The following is a 25923-nucleotide window of genomic DNA, read 5'->3' on the forward strand; positions in this document are numbered from 1 at the left end:
GGTGCTGAGGGCCCCGGCGAGGCCGTTGGCCGGTGAGCTACAAGCCTGGGATGATAGACTCCTCTTTTTTTTTTTCCTTAGATTTTATTTATTATTTATTTATTTGACAAAACGGAGATCACAAGTAGGCAGAGAAGCCGGTAGAGAGAGAGAGGAGGAAGCAGGCTCCCTGCAGACCAGAGAGCCTGACGCGGGGGGCTGAGCCGAAAGCAGAGGCTTTAACCCACGAGCCACCCAGGCGCCCCAGATATACTCCTCTTATTTCTAACTTCATCTTTTCACTTGTTACAGGTCTATTCAGATTTTCTGTTTCCACTTGAGTCAGTTTTGGTAGGTTGTGTCTTCTTAGAAATGTGTGTTTCATATAGGTGACATACTTTGCTGGCTGTTCATAGCATTACCTTATAATTCTTTTTGTATGTGTAAGTTTGTAAGTAATGCTCCCATCCCAGAATTTAATCTTTTTAATGTTCTCTGTCTTTCTTCTTGATTAATCTAGCTAAAGGTTTGTCATTTTTACTGATTTTTACAAAGAACCAGCTTTTGATTTTGTTGGTTCATTGCTTTTGTTTTACACTATTTCATTTATGTCTGCTCTGTTATTTCCTTCCTTATGCTTGTTTTAAGTTTAGTTTGTTCTTTTTCTAGTTCTTTATGGTGGAATGCTAGGTTTTTGATTGGAGATTTTTTTTTTATATACTATTGGTGTTTGCAGATAGAATTTTTTCTCCAAACACTGCTTTAGTTGTATACCATAAGGTTTATAGTGGGATTTCAGTGTGTTTTTGTTTTCATTAATCTCAAATTACTATCTAATTTAAACTTGTGACTTCTTTTCTGACTCACTGCTTAATTTTGGAGTGCCTTATTTAATTTCCACATACTTGTGAATGTCCCAGATTTCCTTTTTATTGATTTCTTTTTTTAAAAAGATTTTATTTATATGACAGAGAAAGAGATCACAAGTAGGCAGAGAGGCAGACAGAGGTGGGGGGGAAGCAGGCCCTATGCTGAGCAGAGAACCTGATTCGAGGCTCCATCCCAGGACCCTGAGATCATGATCTGAGCCAAAGGCAGAGGCCTCAACCCACTGAGCCCCCCAGGCACCACTCTTTTATTGATTTCTAATGTTATCCCATTATGGTAAAAAAAAATTGTATTATTTTAATGCTTTTAAATTTACTTTTTTTGCTCTTTTGTTAAAATTTCTCTTTATTAATATTCTCTATTTGGTGTGGCATAATTCTTGCACTTTTCTTTAGTTCTTTATACATGGTTTCCCTAATTCTTTGAACATATTTAAAATAGCTCATTTAAAATCTTTGTTTGATAAGTGTAATATGTAGCCTCCTCTAGCTTTTCTTTCTTTTTTATTTTTACTCTTCTTTTTCTCTGTATGAACCATGTTTCCTTGTTTCTATGTGTGTATTGTAATTTTTTAAAATAAAAAACAGGACATTTGAAATAATGTAATATGGCAAGGCTGGAAATTAGATTTTGTTGCTGTTCTTTGTGCTTATGAGTTTGTCCACTTTCCTGAACTAATCTGTAATGTCTGTATTTTTTGTCATTTGTAGCAACTGGCATTTCTGTTTGATTAGCTTAATAGTCAGCTCGTGACTGGACAGAAATTTCTTAAATGCCTGGAACCAGGAGGCCTCCTGCCCATTGCCAATGGGCTCTGTGTGCATGTTCGGGCACTCTCCTTCAACATTTAGGCTTTACAGCTCTTTCTTGGCCTTTTCTTCTTGCTTTCAGGTCAGCCCTAGGTGAAAGAATAGGGCCCTTTTAGATCCTTCATGGGACTTCAAATGGCCCTTGGTACGCATGCAGCCTCTCTATGCTTATGTGTGGCCTTGTAGATTCCCAGGAATAGGTTGGAGTTCTCAGGGCCCCCTAGGGACATCTTATTTCTTAGTTTTTCCCTTCAAGTGTTTTGATCAGCTTCTCCCGTGTTCCATTGTTTTAGTTTTCTCAGACAGTGGCAATATTAAATAATTGGTGCTGATTGTTTTCAACAAACGCCCCTGAGGAAAAGGTTGTTTGCAACAAGTGGTCTCTGAGTCAGATCAAATAAATGCAAATGCTAGCAGTGGAGGTTTGAGGGATGTGCGAGACACATCAGATAATGACAGTTCTCTGAGAATATGTTTTTGTAGAGTTCCAAACCAGTTTCCATTTCTCCAGGGATTCTAGGCAGTTTTTGTTTGTTTGTTTGTTTGTTTGTTTGTTTTTTTTACCATGTTCAGAGGTTGTTGGCTTTCAGGGCTATTGCATAGCTGGGGAGAAGGGGATGAGCACAAGACAAGTTAAAGAGGCCATAGAGGTGTTCCCTGTTCTTACCCAAACTCAGCCAGTTTTCTTGAATAAATTCTTCTTCAATTGTTGCAAGCCTTAGGTTAATTTCCAGAGTTCAAAAAAATTCAATTCGATAATTATTTTTTGGTCAGTGTTCTCATTGCTCTTAAGGCATGACTTTTTGGAGGTCTTTACTCTGCCATTTCTACCAACCTCCCTCATGCTGTTTTGTTGTGTCTCAGTCACCCTGGGTTTTAGGCTGAGTCTTCAGCACTTTCCATGAAAAAAATTCAATTATAATGAGTCATTAGTTTTCAGCAGACTTTATAAAAGGCTGTTGGAAGGATCTGAAGAATTCACAGATAAGGTCACTTTGCATGTATGCTGCCTTTTGCAAGCTGAGGACTTCATCCTTATTTCCCTTTCTTTTTTTCCTTCAGTTATCTCTCACTTCATCATCGTGTGCCCCTCCCTGTAACAATAAGCATATTCTTTCCTTGGTATTATTTTTTTTCCCTCTAATCACTACCCTAAAGAATTGAAGTTCTATTAGGAAGAATTCAAACAGGCTATCATTTTATCTTGTTAAACATATTATATTTAAGTTCATTTTTGGATGAGATGTATATAGACCATCGCATAGTGTCTTTTCAGTCTGTTTCAAGGCATTCTGGCTGGCTCCTATGCATGAAATCAACAACGTCTCCCTCTTCTTCCTTTCTTTTTCCTTCCCTTCCACATCCGAATTCCTTTTTCTCCATTCATAAATATGAGACTTTTCCCCATGATTTATGATTTCAAGTGTGTAGCATCTATCATGGCTATAGTTTACTGTATGTTTACTGTCCTGCAAAGATGGAACTTTGCCCGGGCCTGGGACATTTGCTGCTTCCATGTCCTTTTCTCCTCAATATCATCAAACTGCACCATCTCTTCGTCTTCACTGCAAAGGTGGGTACATGTTGTATCATGTATCAGTACCTCATTCCTTTTTCTTACTGAACAATATTCCACTTTATGGACATACCACATTTGGTTTAACCATTTGTCAATGGATAGACATTTTGGTTGTTTCCACTTTTTGGATAGTATGAATAATGCTGCATTGAATATGTACAAATTTTTTATGTGGACATACACTTTCTTTTTTCTTTGAGTGAGAGAGAGAGTATGAGTGGGGGGAGAAGCAGAGGGAGAGGGAAAGAAAGAATCTTTTTAAAAAAGTTAATTTTAATTTTATTATATTTAAATTCAATCGTTTAACATATAATAATGTATATTAGTTTCAGAGGTAGAGTTTAGTGATTCATCAGTTGCATATAACACCCAGTGCTCATTCCATCAAGTACCTTCTTTAATGCCCATCACCCTGTTACCCCATTCCCCCACCTACCTCCCTTCCAGCAACCTCAGTTTGCTTCCTATAGTTAAAAGTTTTACGGTTTGTCTCCCTTCTGATTTCATGTTATTTTAGTTTCCCTTCCGTTCCTCTATGATCGTCTGTTTTGTTTCTTAATTCCCACATGTGAGCGAAATCATAAAATTGTCTTTCTCTGATTGACTTACTTCACAGCCTAATACCCTCTAGTTCTGTCCACATCATTGAAAATCGTAAGATTGCATTTTCTTTGAATAACATTGAATAACACTCCATTGTATATATACAAATCTTAAAAAAAACCAAACCCTTTAAAAAATTTCATTTATTTAGTTATTTGTCAGAGAAAGAGAGAGAGCACAAGCTGGGGGAGTAGCAGGGAGAGGGAGAGGGAGAAGCAGGCTCCCTGCTGAGCAGGGAACCCGATATGGGACTCAATCCCAGGACTCTGGGATCATGACCCAAGCTGAAGGCAGACGCTCAAGAGCCTGAGCCACTGAGGAGTCCCCACATCTTTTAAAAAATTTTATTTTGTGAAGATTTTATTTGTTTATTTGAAAGAGAGAGAGAGAAAAAGAGAAAATGAGTGGAGGGAGGGGAGAGAAAAAAGCAGACTCCCAGCTGAGCAGGGAGTCCAATGTGGGGGCTCCATACCCGGACCCTGGGATCATACCTGAGCCCAAGGCAGGTACTTAACCAACTAAGCCAGCAAAGGGCCCTATATACCACATCTTCTTTATCCATTCATTTGTTGATGGACATCTGGGCTCTTTCCATAGTTTGGCCATTATGGATATTGCTGCTATAAACATTGGGGTACAGGTGCCCCTTTGGATCAGTATGTTTGTGTCGTTTGGGTAAATTCCTAGTAGTGCAGTTGCTGGGTCATAGGGTAGCTCTAGGTTTAACTTTTTGACGAACTGCTGTACTGTTTTCCAGAGTGGCTATATGGGAAGGAATCTTAAGCAGGCTCCATGCCATTCTTTGGAAAAATGTCATTTTGAATCCTTTGCCTATTCTTAGAGGTTTTATTTATTTATTTGACAGAGAGAGAGAGAGAGAGAGCGAGCGCGAGAGCACAAGCAGGGGGAACAGCAGGCAGAATGAGATGGAGAAGCAGGCTCCCTGCTGAGCAGGGAACCTGATTCCGGGCTCGATCCCAGCACCCTGGGATCATGATCTGAGCTGAAGGCAGATACTTAACTGACTGAGCCGCCCAGGTGCCCCTCCTTTGCGTATTCTGAAGTTGGGTTGTCTTTTAATTATTGAGTTCTAAGTATTCTTTATATATTCTGGAAACAAGGTAGACTATATACATTTAATGTGATTATCAATGGGGTTTTGTTTAAGTCTACCATTTTGGTATTTGTTTTCTATTTTCTTCTGTATCTCATTTTCTTCTGTGCTTTTTTTTTTAACATTTGGATTCACTGAGCTTTTATTTATTTTTTTTTAGATTTTATTTATTTATTTGAAAGAGAGAGAGATCACAAGTAGCAGAGAGAGAGGGGAAGCAGGCTCTCTGCTGAGGAGGGAGCCTGATGTGGGGCTTGATCCCAGGACCCTGAGATCATGACCTGAGCTGAAGGCAGAGGCTAAATGCACTGAGCCATCCAAGTGCCCCTCACTGAGATTTTAAAAAATATTTTATTTCACCTCCACTATTACCTTATTTGCCATATCACTTTATTTTAGTTATTTGTCAAGCATTTGGAGAATTACTTCTTTAATGCAGTACATCATCAAATAATATTATACCACTGCCTGTATAATATAAGAATATTTTGGGGGTACCTGGGTGGCTTAGTGGGTTAAGCCTCTGCCTTCAGCTCAGGTCATGATCCCAGGATCTTGGGATAGAGCCCTGCATCGGGCTCTCTGCTCAGCAGGGAGCCTGTTTCCTGCCCCCCACTTCTCTCTCTGCCTGCCTCTCTGCCTATTTATGATCTCTGTCTGTCAAATAAGTAAACTCTTAAAAAAATAAAAGAATATTTCCAACTTCCGTTTTCTTCCTCCCAGTCTTTTTGTTATTATTATTATTATTTTTTAAAAGATTTTATTTATTTATTTGACAGAGAGAGATCACAAGTAGGCAGAGAGGCAGGTAGAGAGAGAGAGGAGGAAGCAGGCTCCCTGCTGAGCAGAGAGCCTGATGCGGAACTCGATCCCAGGACCCCGAGATCATGACCCGAGCCGAAGGCAGTGACTTAACCCACTGAGCCACCCAGGTGCCCCTCCTTTTGTTATTTATTACATTTTATTCCTGTGTATTTTCATTTCCACAATGCATTCTTACTGTTTTTGCTTTAAGCAGTCAAAACTCTTTTTGGAAGATTGAAAATCCACTGGTACAAACATCTGGATGTTTTTGCCTTATAAAAGGAAGTTATCTTTTGTGGACAATCTGTAAAGAGTGGATTGTAATTTTTGTTTTGAACTTTTCCTCAAGCATTAGAAAAGACAAACGAGGAGGTGTCGAGTCAGATGTTTCTGGAAACTTAGTGAGTTCTGGGCTACCTGTTGGGCATTTTTGGAGCCCATGGGCTGATAGCAATTTATTTAGGATTCATGGGTGAGGTTCCATTTGTCAGTGGACTTTGATTCTCTGGTGTATGTTGCAGTGATTAGTACAGTGGCTGAACAAACTGATGTCATGCTAATTGCCAAAGGTTTGGAACTCTTCCATATTTGGAGGCTGCTGTTTTTATTGTCCACTTATTAAATTGCTAAATGAAGGAGACTAATAACAGGAAACTCATTGAAATGGAAAACTCATAATAGTACCCCTGAGTATTCATTGATGGGAAGTTCAATTCTAATCATCCAGTGATCACTTCAAAATCCTGTGTCAGGCAGATAAAAGTCCCAAAGCTTTCAGCCTGACATTCATCCTGTGTCAAATTTTGTGCTCTAGGATTTTCCATCCTGGGCTTTGGTAACAGTATATAAGAGGATGTTGAATCAGGAGGAGGTGCAAGATTATGTGGAAAGTGTTTGATGTCAGTGGAAAGTCTCTTAAAAAAAGCAAGATAAGTGTATGAACAAATGTTATTGATTATACATTGAAGAATATTGCTTTGGCTTTAGAAGAGAGCCAGAGTTTAATAGAGTTAGTGGATTGATAGGTTTGGTTTGATGATACTGAGTTTTCCTATCCTTTTTCTGTCTCACCTTTATAACATAATAATGTCTGTTGTTGCTTATTGTTGTGTGGTCAAATACAAGTATAGATGTTGAGGGAGGGAGAGAGACTATCATAAGATTCTCAGGGGAAGTGTATCACCTGGGAGTGATGAATGAATAATGGTCTTATATAACTAAACTTTCGTAAACTTAAACCATATTCCCATCTTTAAGATGATTGCAAGGGAGGTAATTGTAGAGAAACACAACTGATAGGCTATCTTTCTGCCTGCCTGCCTGCCTGTCTGTCTATCTATTATTAGAATAAATTGTATATGTAGAAAGAGAGGAAGAAAGAAAGAGAGAGGCTGAGAGAGAGAGATTTACTTTTTGGTTGTAATTTTGAGTTGGCTCATGAGATCTGGGGTCTGGCCAGTCTGAGGTCTGCAGAGCAGGCCAGCAGGCTGGACGTTGCCAGGAGTCAGTCTTGCAGTTTTCAGTCTGGAAACAGAATTCCTTATGCTGGGTACCTATCTTTTCTCTGACGGTTTTCTACTGATTGCCTCAGGCCTACTTACGTTATGGATGGTAATCTACTTCAAGTCTACTGATTTAAATGGTAATCACATCTGAAAAACATCTTCCCAACAACATCTAGACCTGTATTTGACCACACAGCTGGGTACCATGGCCTATCCAAGCTGACACATAAAACTAGCCATCACAATAATTACAGGGATCAAATTACTACCTGCTTTCCAGATATGAAAATAAAGTTAAGTGATCTGCACAAGTGTACCCAGAGTTAGATCAGTTGGCTAAAGGGGTGAAAAGAGTAGGATCCAAAGGTTTTTAAAATTAGTACTCAACTTGTTTTTCTCTCTCTCTCTCCCTCCTTCTGCAACCATGGTGGGGCTTGAACTCATGACTCAGAATCCAGAGTGGCATGCTCAACCAACTGAGTCAGCCAGGTGCTCCAGAATCCAAATTTTTAGATATATTGTCTGACAAAGTAAGTCTTCACTCAGTGATCCTCATTATTATTTCATCAGGACAACAGGAGAAACTAAGACTAACCAGCTTTGATTGGGTACAACTTGTCACAAAATTTTACATTTTCTTTTTATCTTTATTGAGGTGTAATCGACAGATGGATAAAGATTGAATGTATTTAAGGTGTCAGTGTGATGATTTGATACATGTATACATTGTGACGTGATTACCACGATGAAGACACTTTTATATTTTCTTGATACAAAAGTTAAAGCTTCAAGTTAGTATTTGCTTATATTTCATAAAATGTGCTATTTATTTATATTAACTAAAAATGAGTATTTTCCTTCTGTACAAAATGTTTATTGAATTAATGAGTGGCTTTGAGGAACAGATTTTGGAACCTATTCAAATATAGTTCTAATAGTACCCATAGTAATTACTGATTAAAGTGGAAAAGGCAAGTAGGCTTAGTTCTACCTTCCTTGGCTAGAAGAAGGCAGAAGTATTGAAAAGAACAAATGCAAAATTAACAGAGAGGGAAGGAGATAAAAAAAATCCAGAGACAAAATTAAACAGGTGAAGCTATTTGTTTTTCCTAAAGTTTTTATTTATTCATTTGACAGAGAGCAAGAGAAGAGAGCACAAGGAGGGGGAGTGGCAGAGGGAGAGGGAGAAGTAGGCTTCCCACTGAGGAGGGAGTCCAAAGGGGGGCCCCATCCCTGGGACCAGGACCCAGACTGAAGGCAGATCCTCATCCAGTTGAGCCACCCAGGCGCCCCAAGGGTGAAAATATTTTAATGGAAAACCAGTTACTAATGTCCAAATCACAGTGTTTTAAAATATTTGCTTTCTCTCTGTTTCATTTCAGGATGGATTAATGAAGAAGTGGAAGAAAGAACGTTGTAACAGTTAGTTACATCACCCCTGTGTCACTGGAGCACATTGGTGAGTTTTACCACCTTTTTACTTGCTTTGCCTGCTATACCGTCTGCGGGGTATGCACCCATCTGCATACGTGTTCATGGTACTTACCGAACAAGACCCATTCTCAACCACTTGTCTGATAGGTTGCTTAAGTGTGTAGTATTTATGCATTCAATAGAAGGCCTTTTAATTTATAAGAATAATTCTAACCTGTCTTCTGTCTCAGAACTCAGTATACTTCTTCAGTGTGTTGCTTTCTGCACCTCCATACTCCCAACATGCTACAAATAGACACACCCTCTAAGATTGCTCAAAATGTCTAGGATTATTACTTATCACCTTTTAGGTTTTGCCACAGCACCTGTTCCTTCTTTCTAGTCACCAAAAAAGTCATAGAATTATGGAGTTCTGGGTTGGAAGGGATCAAGATCATGACTAGCACAATGCCTGCTAGGCATTCACAAATGTTTGCGGAATGAATGTTGATACACTCTCTCAAAGAAAGAAGAAGTCTCTTCTAGTGGCAGATGATCATTCAGTCTTTGCTTGTTTGTGGAAGCAAGGGAGTCTTTATGACCATCAGAGAAAGCTTGTCTTTCTTATGCCTTGAAAGTCAACATGGAGCTTAGATTTGGGCTGTTCTGGAGAAGAAATGAAAGAGTACATGGAAGAGTACAGCTGCTGCCTGGGGCTTCCCAATCTAGTGTAACTCTCTAAGACATAATTCACCAGGACTGCATCCCTGCAATATATGCAGGAGGTGCTGTTGAGTGCTTTCTCGGATGAAGAGAAGAGGATACCATTTGGTTCTTACTTTAAATAATCCTCACCTTTAAAATCCTCAGAGTAGGAGTGCCCGGGTGATTCAGTTGGTTCAGCATTTGACTCTTGATCTCAACTCAGGTCTGGTTCTCAGGGTTGTGAGCTTTAGCCCCACATCAGGCTCCACCCTGGGTGTGGAGTTTACTTAAGATTCTCTCTCTCAGGGTGTCTGGGTGGCTCAGCTGTTAAGCGGCTGCCTTCTGCTCAGGTCATGATCGCAGGGTCTTGGGATCAAGCCCTGCATCGGGCTCCCTGCTTGGTGGGAGCCCAGCTTCTCCCTCCCCCTACTCCATCTGCTTGTGTTCCTTCTCTCACTCTGTCTCGTCAACTAAATAAACAAAGTCTTAAAAAAAAAAAAAAAAGGATTCTCTCTCTCTCCCTCTGCCCCTCTGCCCCACCACCCTTAAAAAAAAACAAAAAACAAAACTTAAGAGCCTCAGAAAAGCTTTCTTTCTCCATCTGTTTTGGTTGGCAGCCAGGTAGATAATACCATAATATACAATGAAGAATTAAATCTTTAAAAAAAAAATTTATTCAACTGAGAGAGAGAAAGGGGGGGGGTCTCGATCTCACAATCCTGAGATCACAACTTGAGCCAAAATGAAGAGTTGAAATGCGTCATCCAGGCAACCCTGAAGAATAAAATCTTAAAAAACAAAACAAAACAAAACGACTTACTGTGAAGAGCAGAATCTTGAAAAAAGAAGCTAAATACAATATAAAGAGATTTAGGAGTTACTCTACCTGAGCCCTCTAGAGGCCACTGCCGAGTAGTGAAAAAAATCTGAGGGCCAGAGACCTGGAGCAGAACTCCAGTCCTGCGGTGCAAACGCAGGACAAGCCATAAAGAATCTCTGAAACTTAACCGTAGTCTCTCTTTCTGAGAAATAAAGCTGGAAAAGTTCATGTGCCCCCAGGAGCTTCTCCCTTGTCTCCTCTTTCGGGTTGAAGCCCCTGGCATTCCTTTGACACAATCAGGCAGTTCTCTCTTAAAAGATCTTGGCAGCTCAAGATCAAATTGACTTAAGGCTGAAATGAAGATGTAAGGATCATACAATAAGAATGTAGGATAAAAACTCAGGTTCCTCTTGGCAGAAGGAGGCTTCGCTGTGTGTCTGTGCCAAGGTCTGAGCCTGCAGTGCTGAAACAGCAGTCAGATGGAGACAGAGAAGAGACAGAGAAAGATGGGGTTTGGGATATCTCAGAGGAAATGGCAGGGATGACGAGGTTGAAACTGGGGAGTCAGGTGGTAAAGGATTAAACTCTGCTGCTCATCACATGTGATCCCCAGCAAATTGTTGTACTCTTCAGAGCAGTGATTTCCAAAAGGGGAAAATTGTTACTGTCTCCTTTGTGAAGCTGCTGCACGGATTATAGAGTCCTTGGGTGAAAGGTGAAAGGAAAGGGCAAATGGCAGAAAGAGACAGATTCTCAAGGTTCTTCAGTCCTTTATGAAGAATTTCAGTGTACACAGTACACATTAATATACACGATATTGATGTCTAGTAGGGATTCTGCTCACTTGATTCAATTACCCCATAGTAGATAAGATTCTACTCATTTCCTTAAATACCTGGGTAATTATTTTAATGCACAAATCACCTTCCCCCCAAATTTTGAGACTTTTCATGCTCATCATATACAATGTTACTTTTTTTTTTTAAAAGATTTTATTTATTCATTTGACAGAGAGAGATCACAAGTAGGCAGAGAGGCAGGCAGAGAGAGAGAGAGGAGGAAGCAGGCTCGCCGCTGAGCAGAGAGCTCAACGCGGGACTCGAGCCCAGGACCCTGAAATCATGACCTGAGCCGAAGGCAGCGGCTTAACCCACTGAGCCACCCAGGCACCCCTACAATGTTACTTTTAAAATATTTTTTTGCTAGGGCACCTGGGGTGGTGTAGTCAGTTGAATGTCTGACTTTTGGTCTTGGCTCAGGTCATGATCTCAGGGTCCTAAGTTCAAGCCCCACATGGGGCATGGAGCCCACTTAAAAAAAAAAAACAAACAAAAGATAAAAGCCCAAATGAGAAATAAAAGTTTAATTCATGGCTTAAATCTTGATACATTCAGTTGTGAGTTTAAAAAGGATGCTCTTTGGGTGCCAGGACCCTGAGATCATGACCTGCGCCCGAAGGCAGCGGCTCAACCCACTGAGCCACCCAGGCGCCCCAGAGTCCATTTCCTGAGGGGCTTTATAGTTTTGGGGTGTGGGAGTCTTAGTCCTAAGTGCTCAATATAGCATGGGCTGGGTTTGGGGATCTCATTCACAGCTGACCCCAAGTTTTGGGTGTGTAGAAGTAAACATGCAGATCTAGTCCTTGCCCTCAAAGGATTAATATTTGGAAAAGCAGCCGATAAACATAGATGTTAATCATTCAGAAGATTGCAGGTGTTTCTAAGTGCTACAAAGAAGATGTACCTAAGCTACTGTGCTATTGGGGAGTGTTCTTGGTATAATCACCAGGAGGACCTCCATGCTGAGGTGATATTTGAGGCAAGACCCAATCATGGAGTTAAAATCTCAACCAACTTCTTTTTATTTATTTTATTTTATTTGTTTAAAAGATTTTTATTTATTTATGAGAGAGAGAGAGAGAGAGAATGAACAGGGAGGAGGAGCAGAGGTAGGAGGAGAAGCGGACTCCCCACTGAGTGATGATCTGGGATCACAACCTGAGCCAAAGGCAGAAGCTTAAATGACTGAGCCACCCAGGTGCCCCTATTTTATTTTTTTAAAAAGATTTTGTTTTTAAAGATTTTATTTATTTATTTGAGAGAGAGAGTGTGAGAGAGAGCATGAGCGAGGAAAAAGATTTTGTTTTTAATTAATCTCCGCACCTAACATAGGGCTCAAAACTCATGATCCCAAGATCAAGAATCACATGCTCTACCAACTGAGCCAGCTAGGCACCCCATTAACCCACCTCTTTTAAAAACCAGAGCAAAAACTGTTTTCCCTAACACAGTGTAGATTCCTCTGGTACTGAAAATGTACCAGCTACTATCTGTTGCCCCTGGAAACAGCCTAGGACCTCAAGGGAATTATCCTGGCTTTGTGAATTTCAGCTAGGCCCAAGATTCAGTGCTACTCAATAGATTCTTCTCAAGTAAAATGTGTATATGAGTTTCAGATTTAACAACAATCTTCTGTGCCCCAGAACCCCTAACAAACCCAGGCATTCTTCCCATCCTCTTGTGTCTCTCTTAATCTTTTCAACAGGAAAAGAACCTGAATATTTGCTACATCGAATCATGTATAAGAGATGCATCTAGTTCCTTTTTTATAGCTCAGAAAACTGAGGCTTCAGAAGGTGAAGGCTAAAGGTCATAGTTGTTTGAATTCACTGCCTGTGCTCTTATGAAGAGCCTCTGCCCTTATCTTCCTAGCTGAAAGCAAAATAGCTCTTGATTCTCTGCTACCAATGCATTGCTGACCAACAGTTTCTGGGAAAGATCCTTCCCATTTTAACAATACTGCCTTATAAAGCATTTAACCAGATTACACACTGTTAGATGTGGAGAAGGAAAAATGTACTCATAGTCCCATGAAGTCAGCATTTTCATTTCCTTTCCTTTTTCCCCCCATATGCATGCTTTTAATGCTTTGTTTTTTAAAACAAAGTAACCCATGCTTATTAAACTTAAACAATTATGAAGTATAATGTAAAAATTAATACAATCTTGCAATTTTTTTCAATTTTATACTTCCACAGGTAACTAATATTGAAATACTGTGTATTCTTCCACACTTATCTTCTATCCCTCGGGAATAAATACCACACACATAATTCATGAATATGTATATATGTATGTTTGAACATAAGCACACACACACACACAGAGAAATCTCTTTTGATTCCCTCCTTCCTCTGTTGTTTTGTTTGTTATTTATTTCCTGATTCCTTTCCTTCCTTCCTCTCTCCCTCCCTCCCTTCCTTCCTGGTTCATAATATATTCATAATGTACTTTTTTCACTTAACAATATATGGTTGACATTCCTTGAAGTTAATAGTTTGCTACGTTGGCTCTATGTTGGAAATGCCAAAGAGCTTTAAAAGTACTGATGGGTCCAACCCCCAAAGATTCTGAGTTAATTGTCTTAGGTGAAGCTGGGCAGCAGAATTTATGCCTCCCCTCCCTAGACGGTTCTAACGTGCAGCCATATTGGCAACCACTGCTTTAAATTTGTATGCACAGATGCAATTCATTCTTATTCATGGATGCATAATGTTCTAAGTCATGACTGTATTAGAATGTATTATTTCTCTATTAATAAACATCCAATTTATTTCCAGTTCCTTGTTTTGCTAAAAATGCTTCAGTAAACATTCATCCTTAATTATGGATTCCTTTATTTCTATGAAATACAGCCCTAGAAGTGGGCTTCTTGGTTAGAGTTGGGGCATTAGAATTATGATAGGTGCTATCAGATCATTTTCCAAAAAGGTCTTAATAATATCTACCTCCAGTAGCAGTCTATAAAATGCTCAGTTTCTTATACCTTTGTCAATCTGAAGAGAGACAAAAACATTTTTTTAACCCACTACTGAAGCTGAGAGTCTTTTTATTCATACTTATTTATCATTTTTGTTTCTTTTTCTGCGACTTGCCCTTTCATACTTTCTTGTCCATATTTAATGATCATCTGTCCTTTCTTATTGTATCTTAAGAGCCCTTTAAGTAATAAGAATGTTATCCTTTTTTTGATCATATATGTTTCAATATTTTTTTTCTAGCGTTCTATTTGCATTTTGATAATTTGTATGGCACCATATATATTTTAAATTGTTGAGAATGCATAAACAAGTTTTATCTCCTCTTTTATTCTTCATGAGATTTGAATATTTTTTCATATTGGCAATCCTTTGTCACCTCCATTCCTAAAGGGTGCATGTAATTCTTTTCAGCTTCCACTATATTTATTCAAGCTTCAAAAAAAAAAAAAATCCCATGACTGTTGTTTTAAATAATGCTGTAATTAGTATTTTCTTGCATTTAGCTTTTTGATAGTTTAGATGCTTAGGAGACTCCTGCAAGTGAATAATTGGATCAAGAATATAAATAATTTTTGTGGTTGTGGTAATTATTTCCTAAACTCTTGTTAGAGTTGTAGACTAATGAATCAGCATAGAAATTCAGGGACAGGGGTACCTGGGTGTCTCAGGTGGTGAAGTTGCTGACTCTGGATTTTGCTCAGGTCATGACGTCCAGGTTTTAGGATCAAGCCCTGCATCGGGCTCTGCCATCGTGGGGAATCAGCTTGAAGATTCTTTCTCATTCTCCCTCTGCATCTCCCGCCACTCATGTTTTTTTCTCTCTCTCTCATTCTCAAATCTTAAAAAATATTAGGGACAAAATAATTAGTGTTTATACAATAATATTTCTTAGAGGACAAATCATAGTATAGAATTTTAAAAGTTAAATTTCTTTTTTTTAAAAAAATATTTATTTTTTTGAGAGAGAGAGAGAAAGAGAGAGAGTGCATGCACATGCTCTGGTTGGGGGAAGGGGAGAGGCAGAGGGAGAGAATCTTCAGACAGAATCTCCGCTGAGCATGGAGCCCTACTCTAGGCTTGATATCACCACCCTGAGATCACGATGTGAGCCAAAACCAAGAGTCATACACTTAACCGACGGAGACACCCAGGCATCTCCTGTAGTTACTGCTTTTTAAGAAGATTGTGATTTAATGAAAAACAGGAAGAAATGTCTCTTTTTTATAGTTCAGTACCATAAAATAGGTATGAAAGAATAGTAATAGGATTTGACACCTATAGTTATTGCTTTTTAGAAAAATTTCAATTTAATGGAAAATAGAAAGAAAAGTCTTATTTTCTTTCATAGTTCAGTACCATAAAATAGTTATGAAAGAGAAGAGATAGGATTTGATTGTATCAGCAAAGTTTTTTTTTTTTAAGATTTTATTTATTTGACAGACAGAAATCACAAGTAGGCAGAGAGAGAGGAGGAAGAAGGCTCCCTGCTGAGCAGAGAGCCGAATGCAGGGCTCTATCCCAGGACCCTGAGATCATGACCTGAGCTGAAGGCAGAGGCTTAACCCACTGAACCACCCAGGTGCTCCTCAGCAAAGTTTTCTTAAAGGTGGGGTAACATGGCAGAAATATAGTAACCGGCTTGCCTGAAGAAAAGAATATGTATGGAAAAAGGAGGATTCCAGACTGGAAAAATAAACATGGATTAGTCTGTTGTAGGCTTTGGATGTACATTTAATCTGATAGAAAGAAGAGTGAAATGGTGAATGACTGGGGCGCCTGGGTGGCTCAGTGTGTTAAGCCTCTGCCTTTGGCTCAGGTCATGATCTCAGGGTCCTGGGATCAAGCCCTGCATCAGGCTCTCTGCTCAGCAGGGAGCCTGCTTTCTCCTCTCTCTGCCTGTCTCCTCCTACCTGTGATCTCTGTCTGTCAAATAAATAAATAAATAAATCTTGGGGGAAAATAAAAGAAATGGTGAATGACTTTAGTTGGGAGTCAATTTGGGAAGATTAATTTGGTGTTATCTGTGGGTTAGACCGAAATGAAAAAAGCCAGTTAACTAGTGGCTAAGACTTTTGGCAACTTATTAATTCTTGTGAGATTCATGTAGCTCATCTGTAAGCCAGGAACAATAATGCCTATGCCATGGTGCAGTTGTTTTTAATAGAATGGTGTATATAAAGGACTGGGAATGGCTCCTGATGCATAATGGGTATATTGTACCAATCACTATTAGGTTGTTCTTCTATTTCATATGCCCCGATAATAAACAAACAATTCATATAGGAATGTAGAGTCACTTCAACGAGTTCTAGTCTTGTAATATTAAAGCTAAATTAGCTTTCATGTTTTTTTTCCTTCCCTACAAGGTCCTTTAGAAACTCATTGGATGGATGGTCTAAATCACACAAGAGTGACTGAATTTGTCTTCTTGGGACTCACTGAGAACTGGGTGCTGGAGATACTACTTTTTGTGACATTCTCCATTGCATATGTACTAACCCTTTTGGGGAATGCTCTCATCATAGTTACTATAGTTTTTACTCTGCATCTTCATACCCCCATGTACTTCTTCCTGAGCAATCTGTCCTTTATTGACCTCTGCCACTCGTCCGTCACGGTGCCCAAGATGCTAGAGGGCTTGCTTTTGGAGAGAAAGACGATTTCCTTTGATAATTGCATTGCACAGCTCTTCTTTCTACATCTGTTTGCTTGTGCTGAGATCTTTCTACTGACCATAATGGCTTATGATCGTTATGTAGCCATCTGTGCTCCGCTGCACTATTCCAGTGTGATGAACATCAGGGTCTGTGTACAGCTTGTTTTTGCTCTCTGGTTGGGGGGTACTATTCACTCTCTGGTGCAGACCTTCCTCACCACTCGTCTACCTTACTGCGGCCCCAACATTATTGATAGCTACTTCTGCGATGTGCCACCTGTCATCAAGCTGGCGTGTACAGATACATACCTCACAGGAATGCTTATTGTGTCTAATAGTGGAACCATCTCCCTCACCTGTTTCCTGGCTTTGGTTACCTCTTACATAGTCATCCTGGTTTCTCTTAGAAAACAGTCAGCTGAAGGGCGCCGGAAAGCCCTGTCTACCTGCTCAGCCCACTTCATGGTGGTTGCCTTCTTCTTTGGACCATGTATCTTTCTCTACACTCGGCCAGACAGCAGCTTCTCTGTGGACAAGGTGGTATCTGTCTTCTACACGGTGGTCACCCCTTTGCTAAATCCCCTCATTTACACCTTGAGGAATGAGGAGGTAAAAAATGCCATCAAGCATCTCAGACAGAAACAGGTTTTTTCATGAAGTCAGGTACATGATTGATTTGGAATCACAAGTATAATTATGGCCATATCTTTAATGGGTCAGTAGAAGTAAAAAACAGTCAGTAGGTAGAATGACACTGAGCAAGGCACGATTCTTTATAAAGAGGACTTACTGAGTATTACTTCTGTAAGGGAAACAATCATGATGGAACCTAAAGGAAAAAGAATCTGGGGGTTTTTGGGTGGCTCAGTTGGTTAAGTGTCTGCCTTCAGTTCAGGTCATGATCCTGAAGTCTTGGAATGGAGCCCCGAGTCCAGCTCCCTGTTCAAAGGAGAGTCTCCCTCTCCCTCTACCCCTTTCCCTGCTCATGCTGTCTCTCACTCTTTCAAATAAATAAATAAAATCTTAAAAAATAAAGAATCTAGGAAACTTTAAAGAAGGATTCTGGTTTCTCTAGTAAGAGAACATAATTTGGGGCATGGACTGAGTTTCAAGAACAGTTAGTTGTGAGAGAACATATTTTCTTGATTTGTGGATTCTGTGGATTATTGCCTCTGGGAGGCAATGTATCACTCTTATATTCTATAAATTAAAGTGCTTTTAATCTTGCTTTCAAATATAGATTCAAGGTGTTTACTTAAGCCATCACTGATTTATAGTGAATTAAATTGTTACTTTGAAAGTGATTCTCTCCTTATTCCTAGATCTATTTTGTATGTTTCATAATACTTTTTTTTGTTTTTTAATTTTTAAATTTTTTTCCAATTTATTTATTTTCAGAAAAACATTATTCATTATTTTTTCACCACACCCAGTGCTCCATGCAAGCCGTGCCCTCTATAATACCCACCACCTGGTACCCCAACCTCCCACCACCCCCGCCACTTCAAACCCCTCAGACTGTTTTTCAGAGTCCATAGTCTCTCATGGTTCACCTCCCCTTCCAATTTACCCAAATTCCCTACTCCTCTCTAACGTCCCTTGTCCTCCATGCTATTTGTTATGCTCCACAAATAAGTGAAACCATATGATAATTGACTCTCTCTGCTTGACTTATTTCACTCAGCATAATCTCTTCCAGTCCCGTCCATGTTGCTACAAAAGTTGGGTTTCATAATACTTTGATAAAATCAAGGTAGAGATATATAAAGAACTTACTTTAAAATAAACTTTATTGATATAAAATTTAGTTACATAAAATGCATGTGTTTTAATTAGACAACCTGAGAAATTTTGACGAAGGTATGTATACACCCACGTAACCATCTCTTCAGCAAGATATAGGACATTTCCATCACCCCAGAGAGTTTCTTTGGTCCTTTCCCGGCCAATTCCTCTATCTTCAACCAAGCATTCACGGATCTGATTTTTGTCACTATGAATTAGATTGTCTTTCTTAGAGCTTCTTATAAATTGAATCATACAATATGAACTTTTCAGTACCTGACTTCTTTAGTTCTGCATGCTATTTCTGATATGAACCAATGTCTTTTGTGGGTATGAGCAGTTTGTTTCTTCGTATTGTTGAAACTATCTCATGGTATGGGTCTATCACACTTGCTGATTCAGTCATTTACTGATGGGCATTTGGGTGTTTTCTATTTTTGACAGTTATGAATAAAGTAGATATAAATGCTTACTAATAGGTTATTTTGACTACATGACTTCATTTCTCCTGGATAAATATCTAGGAGTAGAATTTTTGGATCACATAGCAAGTGTATGTTTAGCTTTAAAACTAAAAGACTGGTTTTCAAAGTGGTTGTATGATTTTTTTTGAAGTTATTTATGTTTATGTAAACTCTGCCTCTGCTGTGGGGTTTAAACTCATGACCCTGAGATGCAGAGTCTCATGCTTCCCTGATTGAACCAGCCAGGCGCCCCCCAAAGTGGTTGTATGATTTTATACTCTCATCAGTAGTATGAGTTTAACATCCAATAATTGGTATTGTCAGTATTTAATTTTAGGTCTTCTAGTGAGTGTGTGGTTTACTCTTCATTTTCCTAATTAATGATGATGCTGAGAATCTTTTAATTAGTTTATTATCCTTTCATAGAGCTTGTGTTGTGATGTGTCCAAGTGTTTTGCTCATTTATTATGATTGGTTTTTGTCTTCTTGTCACTGTGTAGTAAGAGTAAACAAAGTATTCTTTGTATATTCTGGATACAAAATTGGACAGATGAACAGTTGGACAGATGGCTTGGCAATATTTCTCCTCATTGGGGGGCTTGCAGTTTTATTTTCTGAATTACATATTTTGAAGAACAAAAGTTTATATTTTGATTAAGTCTTATTTATCCTTCTTTTAAGATTGATGCCTTTGTGTTGTAAGAGATCTTCACCTACCCTGAAGTCTCAAAGATTCTTTTCCTGTTTTAGAAATTTTACAGTTCAGCTTTAAATGTTAAGTTCATGATCCATTTTAAATTTAGTTTGATATATGGTGTGAGATGAAATTGAGATTAATGTTTCCCATCTACCTAGATGATTCAGTACCATTTAAAAAGACTTTCTTCCCCTTTGTGTTATCTTGACACCTTTTTTAAGTCTGTTGACCCTTGAGAGAATGTGAAAGTATTCTTTTTACCTCTTCACTGTCACCTCTCATCATTCTCTGCCTTAGGGTCTAAGCTGTAACCACACTACACTTTCTCTCCTTGGACCAAGCCAAGGTCTTTCCCAATACCTGCTATTTCCTCTGCCTAGAATCTTCATCACCCTTCCTTTCTCATGTGTGTCTCCTTTTCAGCTTTCAGATCTTAGCTTCAGTGTCATTTGTCAGACCCTTCTTGCCTACCCACTCTGAAGACAGGCTTTTCCAAAACTCTCTATTAGCATTCAATTCGTTTTTTCCCACAGATTTTGTTATGATCTGTAATTAAAACGTATTTGCTTATATTTTTGTTTCCTATTTTCACTAGACTCAACTGCATGGTGATTGTAAGCCTGGTCCTTAGCACATAATAGGTGCTTGGTAAAAACTGGTCAAATGAATAATACCCCCATTCCATTGCTCTGGTGGCAGATTTTCCTGGACAAGGATATCAGTATTTTCAATGACTCAAAGTCTTCTTTCTACATCACTGAAGTCATAAGCAAACTCACTTGGTCTGAGTCACCAGTGTTTGCTGAGCCATTTAGGCAAGCATCTGAGTGAATGATGTAGTCAAGTGCTGCCCAGCAATCAGAAGATTCATTTAAATGTTAGTTATCACCCTAAGACAACAGCAGGGAGATGCGGCATGGTGTAATGAAAATAGCATGAGGGGGCACCTGGGTGGCTCAGTGGGTTAAGCCTCTGCCTTCAGGTCGGGTCATGATCCCAAGGTCCTGGGATGGATCCCTGCATCAGGCTCTCTGCTCAGCAGGGACCCTGCTTCTCCCCGCACACCCCCTCCCCCCGCCTGCCTCTTTACCTACTTGCAATCTCTGTCTGTCAAATAAATAAATAAAATCTTTAAAAAAAATTACCTGTTAGAAAGTAGCATGAGTTCGTGTTGATACACTTGGCTTAATAGCCTGCTTCCAGTATTTCCTAGCTGGGTGACCTTGGGCATGCTGTTGGCTCTCTTTGAGCTTTGGTTCCATCATTGCAGATAAGCATAATACCTAGCTCACAAGTGGCTGTGAGAGTGGAGTAAGTGTAGAGTGCCTAGAACGGTTTCTAGCCTATGGAAGATCCTAAAAATCATAGCTACTGATATGATTGTCAGATATTGGACCAGAAGACAATTTATAAGTTGTATATCCTGATAAATGTTAGGTGACTTGTTCTTTGCAAGACATTTCTTCGATGTGGAGCACCAGGACTCTAAGATCTTAGACATTGTCATTTTTTACCTCTCCTCTCCACCCTCCCCATGAACTTGTTCAAGGCATTCTTCATGTCTTCATTCCTAAGAGTATAGATGATGGGATTTAGCAGGGGTGTAACTGCAGTGAAAAACACAGACACCACCTTGTCCTCTGGGAGGCTGGTGGATGGACGGGAATATATAAAGATGCAGTGTCCCAGGAAGAGTGTGACGACGGTGAGGTGGGCTGCACAGGTGGATAAGGCTTTCCGCCTGCCTTCGGAGATCTGCTGCCTCAGGCTTACCAGGATGACCGCATAGGACACCACGAGGACCACGAAACAGACCACAGAGATGAGCCCACTGTTAGAGACGATGAGGATTTCAATAATGTGGGTATCTGTGCAGGCCAGTTTTATCACCTGAGGCACATCGCAGAAGAAGCTGTCAATCTCATCAGGACCACAGTAGGGCAGCTTGATGGTGAGGGAGGTTAGCGATATGGAGTGGATGGTGCCCCCTGTCCAGAGGGCCACAGCCAGAAACACGCATACTTTCCAGTTCATCACTGTCATGTACTGCAGGGGTTTGCAAATGGCCACGTACCGATCGTAGGCCATGACAGTGAGGAGAAAGATCTCAGTGCAGGCAAAGAGGTGCAGGAAAAACATCTGGGTGACACAGGCCTCAAAGGATATGAGCTTCTGTTCTGACCATGTATCTATCAGCATCTTGGGGACAGTGACCGTGGAGTGACAGACATCAATAAAAGACAGGTTACTGAGGAAAAAATACATAGGAGTATGGAGCCGGCGGTCATAGATAATAGTTACGACAATGAGGATGTTCCCAATCAGTGTCAGGATGTAGAAAGTGAGGAACACGGCAAACACAGCCATCTGCACCTTCTGATTTACAGATAAACCTCTAAGCCGAATGTATGTCACAGAAGTGGTTTGATTGAGTAGATCTGCCTCTTCCATTCTCTTTGTTGGACACTCTGTCAAGAGTTAGGAAAAAAATAACACTTAGCACCTGCATCAATCATTTGGTCACTTAATTTCTCCTGTGTTTGCTTTTTCTTCCATCTAGAACTTATGATCCAGTATCTTATTTTAAAAACCCCATTCAGGGGCACCTGGGTGGCTCAGTGGGTTAAAGCCTCCATCTTAGGCTCAGGTCATGATCTCAGGGTCCTGGATCGAGCCCCCACATCAGGCTCTCTGCTCAGAGGGGAACCTGTTTCCCTCTCTCTCTCTCTGCCTGCCTCTCTGCCTACCTGTGATCTCTGTCTGTCAAATAAAATAAATAAATAAATAAATACCCCATTCAGGGGACACCTGGGTGGGTCATTTGGTTGAGCTGCTGTCTTTGGCTTGGGTCATGGTGCCAGGATCTGGTGATTGAGTCCTGCATTGAGCTTCTTGCTCAGCAGGGAGCCTACTTTTCTCTCTGCCTCTGTCTGCCACTTTGCCTGCTTGTGCTCTCTCTCTCTTTGACAAATAAATAATTAAGTAAGTAAAATTAAAAAAAAAACCCACTGAGCATCTTAAATCATGCTGGACACACAGTAGGCACCACACACATTTTTGGAATAATAGTGCAGGAACCATGATTCACTGAGAGATCTAAGGCAGCCTTGGAGAGGGGAGTGCTTATATTTAGTCATAAATCTTTAGGGGAGAAAAAAATGAAGATTTTTCTACTCCAAGCCAGTAACAGTTTCCAAGTTGTACAAATCCTGGCCTTGAGCACACTTTTCTCTATTGCCCGTTGACTGTAGTTTTCACTTGGCCAAACCACTTCCACCCCTGCAGTGAAAAGCAGAGGTCTTTCCCCAAGCTGCCGGGAACAGGCAGTGTGGCTGGGGTGTGTTTGAAACATTTCTTTAGAGGAGGCTGGAGAAAACTCTGGAAGCCTTGGAAACTCTGGCAAGGGAAACTGGCTTCTGCTCCAGCTCATCCTGCTGGTGCAGATCAAGATCCAGGCCAAAGAACCTCCTGTCCTGACTGGGTTATCCTCAGCTCTTCCTAAAGTCCAATTCTGTTGTCTGGCCCACAAGTCAAACAAGAGTGGTCCTTTTCTTTTAAATTAGCTTCCCTTTGACCCAGGCCCCACTGTTTAAAATTTTTTTTTAAAATTTTATTCACCGGGTGCTCATCATGACAGGTGCACTCTTAAATCCCCATCACCTGTTTCTCCCATCCTCCCCACCCCTCCTCTGGTGACCATCAGTATATTCTCTATAGTTAAATCTGTTTCTTCGTTTGTCTCCCCCCACCTCCTCTTTTCCCACTGTGTTCATTTGTTTCGTTTCTTAAATTCCATGTATGAGTAAAATCATTTGGTGCTTTCTTTCTCTGACTGACTTACTAGCTCCATCCATGTTGATGAATATGGCAAGATTTCATTCTTTTTCATGGCAGAGTAACATTCCATCGTGTATATATGCACCATATCTTCTTTATCCATTCATCAGTCAGTGCATGCTTGGGCTGCTTTTGTATCTTAGCTGTTGTAAATAATGCTACAACAAACCTAGGGGTGTGTATATCCCTTTGAATTTGTGTTTTTGTCTTCTTGGGGTAAATGCTCAGTTATGTAATTACTGGATTGTAGGGCAGTCCTCTTTTTAGTTTTCTGAGGAACTTCCATACTGTTTTCCATAGTGGCTATACCAGTTGCAACAATGCAAGAGGGTTCTCACTATTTTTTATAAGAAATGTATTTATTATTATCATCATTTTTTTAGATTTTATTTATTTATTAGAGAGAGAGAGATTGAGAGAGTGAGTGTGAGGAGGGGCAGAAGGAGAAGCAGACTCAAGACCGACTGGGAGTTGATTCCAGGATCCTGAGCTGAAGGCAGATGCTTACCTGACTGAACCACCCAGGTGCCCCACAAGATCTTAGCTCTTAGAAAGATCTGAGAGCTTTCCTCATCTTTTTTTTTTTTTTTTCATTTTATAAGTAGAGAAAATGAGGAACAGAGAAGTAAAGCAACAGGCCCAAGTTCCCAGAGAATTGCAATAATTGCTGTATCTGGAAGCTCAGGCCTTGTGATTCCTGGCCCCTGCTCTCTCTGCCACCACTTTGACCTGAATCATTTATGTGATGATAGGCATAATCACATAAATGACCTGAATCATTTATGTGATAAGTGGAATGTGTCTTGGTGACCTGTCTCTTCCTCTGCTAGGTTTCCCTGCCAGCCTGACTGGGTATCTATGGGGAGTGTCTCTTGTCTCGCTTGTCTTCATGCCACTACCTGGATGCACAGTCTTCTAGGGGTGCCCACCCATATAAGCCACCCTCTTGGTTCCTTGGGTCCTATCATCCTGGGCTACCTTCTTCCCATCACAGATCACTACTAGAGCTTTCCCTCATTCTTCAAGGTCAGGCTGTCTTGCAGACAAAAGAATCTACTCCACATTGCTTATGCAAAGGAACTAGAGAACTCTTTCCCTTCTGCTTCCAGTTACCTCATTCTACTCTAGTATTTCCTATTACTCATCATGCTGGTCTTCTGCTGACAGTGGCCCTTTTGACAGTCTGAATCAATAGAGGGAAGACTAAGGTAGTGTCAAATTAGGAAACTAGCAAAGTAGAGTCATGTGAAAAGAATGTATTTCTGTTGCAGAAGTCTTTCAGTGAACATTTGAATTAAACTCATGGTGTCTAGAACTTAGATTAGTATTTATTGTAGTATCTTAATATAGTTATAGATTATCTTTATTATTTAGAAATTTTTCTTATTCACTTAAAGCTTCTATTCTAGAAAACTAATTTTTATGTTTTTCAAGATTTGTTTAATTTTAGAGAGAGAGTGTGGGGGGGAGGGGAGAGACAGAGGGAGGAGGAGAGCAAATCTTAAGCGGTCTCCACACCTAGCACAGAACTGAAATGGGACTTGATCCCACGACCCTGAGATCAAGACCTGAGCTGAAACCGAGAGTTGGATGCTCAACCAATGGAGCTACCCAGAAATCTATTTTTTTATATTCATTTGTTTGCCAGAGAGAGAGCAAGAGAGAGAGAAGGTGAGAGAGCGCAAGCAGGAGGAGTGGCAGGTAGAGGAAGAAGCAGGCTCCCTACTGAGCAGGAAGCTTGATGTGAGACTTCATCCCAGGACTCTGAGATCATGATCTGAGCTGAAGGCAGAGGCTTAACCAACTAAACCACCCAGGCGTCCCTCCAGAAATCTATTTTGAATGTTGAATGATTTACATCTGTTATCTTTTCAATTTAGTAAGTTCCAAAATGGTGATTACAAAATTGAAAATTGAGGAACTGAGCAAGAATGGAGCCAGGGGTTTATTTTAAATCAATGCCGTGTTCCAAGGTTCATTGTTTATGTACCACACCCAGTGCTCCATGCATCTTAATATCCTTAATACCCATTTTATGGTGACTAACATAACACAATAAAATAAAATAACAAAATTTTAAAAAAATAATAAAAAAGGGGGGAAATCAATCTGCAGATTTTCACCTGCGCACACAGGAAAGGCTGTGCAGATGGAGAACTATGTCTGAAATGAAGACTTGTGTTCTATCATCATTACTTTTTTTTTCCTGTTTCTTTGGAGCTGCAGGAAAAAATCTTTTGAGAAATGGAGATGTGCCCAACCAACTACAGTGGAAATTTGATGTCAGTTTATGTTGAGAATACTGTGCACAAAAAGAAAATCTAATGTCTGTGGCATACATTTCAGAAAGATGGAGGAAAATAATGAAGAGCAAAAACAGAATAAAACAAAATGTCTATAAAACTCACCCTGGGTTGTTTCCGATGCTCCCAGCCCCTCCAAAGA

At 40.0% G+C, this 25923-nt stretch overlaps 2 protein-coding genes across 2 annotated transcripts; one reads left to right on the forward strand and one right to left on the reverse strand.

Annotated features, from left to right (window-relative positions):
* The first annotated feature begins 16425 nt into the window (after positions 1-16425).
* LOC122893723 (olfactory receptor 1509) lies at positions 16426-17352 on the forward strand. Its single transcript, XM_044230943.1, has one exon. The coding sequence runs from the start codon at positions 16426-16428 to the stop codon at positions 17350-17352; it is 927 nt and encodes a 308-aa protein (XP_044086878.1).
* A 3792-nt stretch (positions 17353-21144) lies between these two features.
* LOC122893726 (olfactory receptor 4E1) lies at positions 21145-22092 on the reverse strand. The gene has a single exon (XM_044230948.1). The coding sequence runs from the start codon at positions 22090-22092 to the stop codon at positions 21145-21147; it is 948 nt and encodes a 315-aa protein (XP_044086883.1).
* Positions 22093-25923: the final 3831 nt, after the last annotated feature.

Source organism: Neovison vison, chromosome 13, assembly GCF_020171115.1.
Source record: "Neovison vison isolate M4711 chromosome 13, ASM_NN_V1, whole genome shotgun sequence".
NCBI lineage: Eukaryota > Metazoa > Chordata > Mammalia > Carnivora > Mustelidae > Neogale > Neogale vison.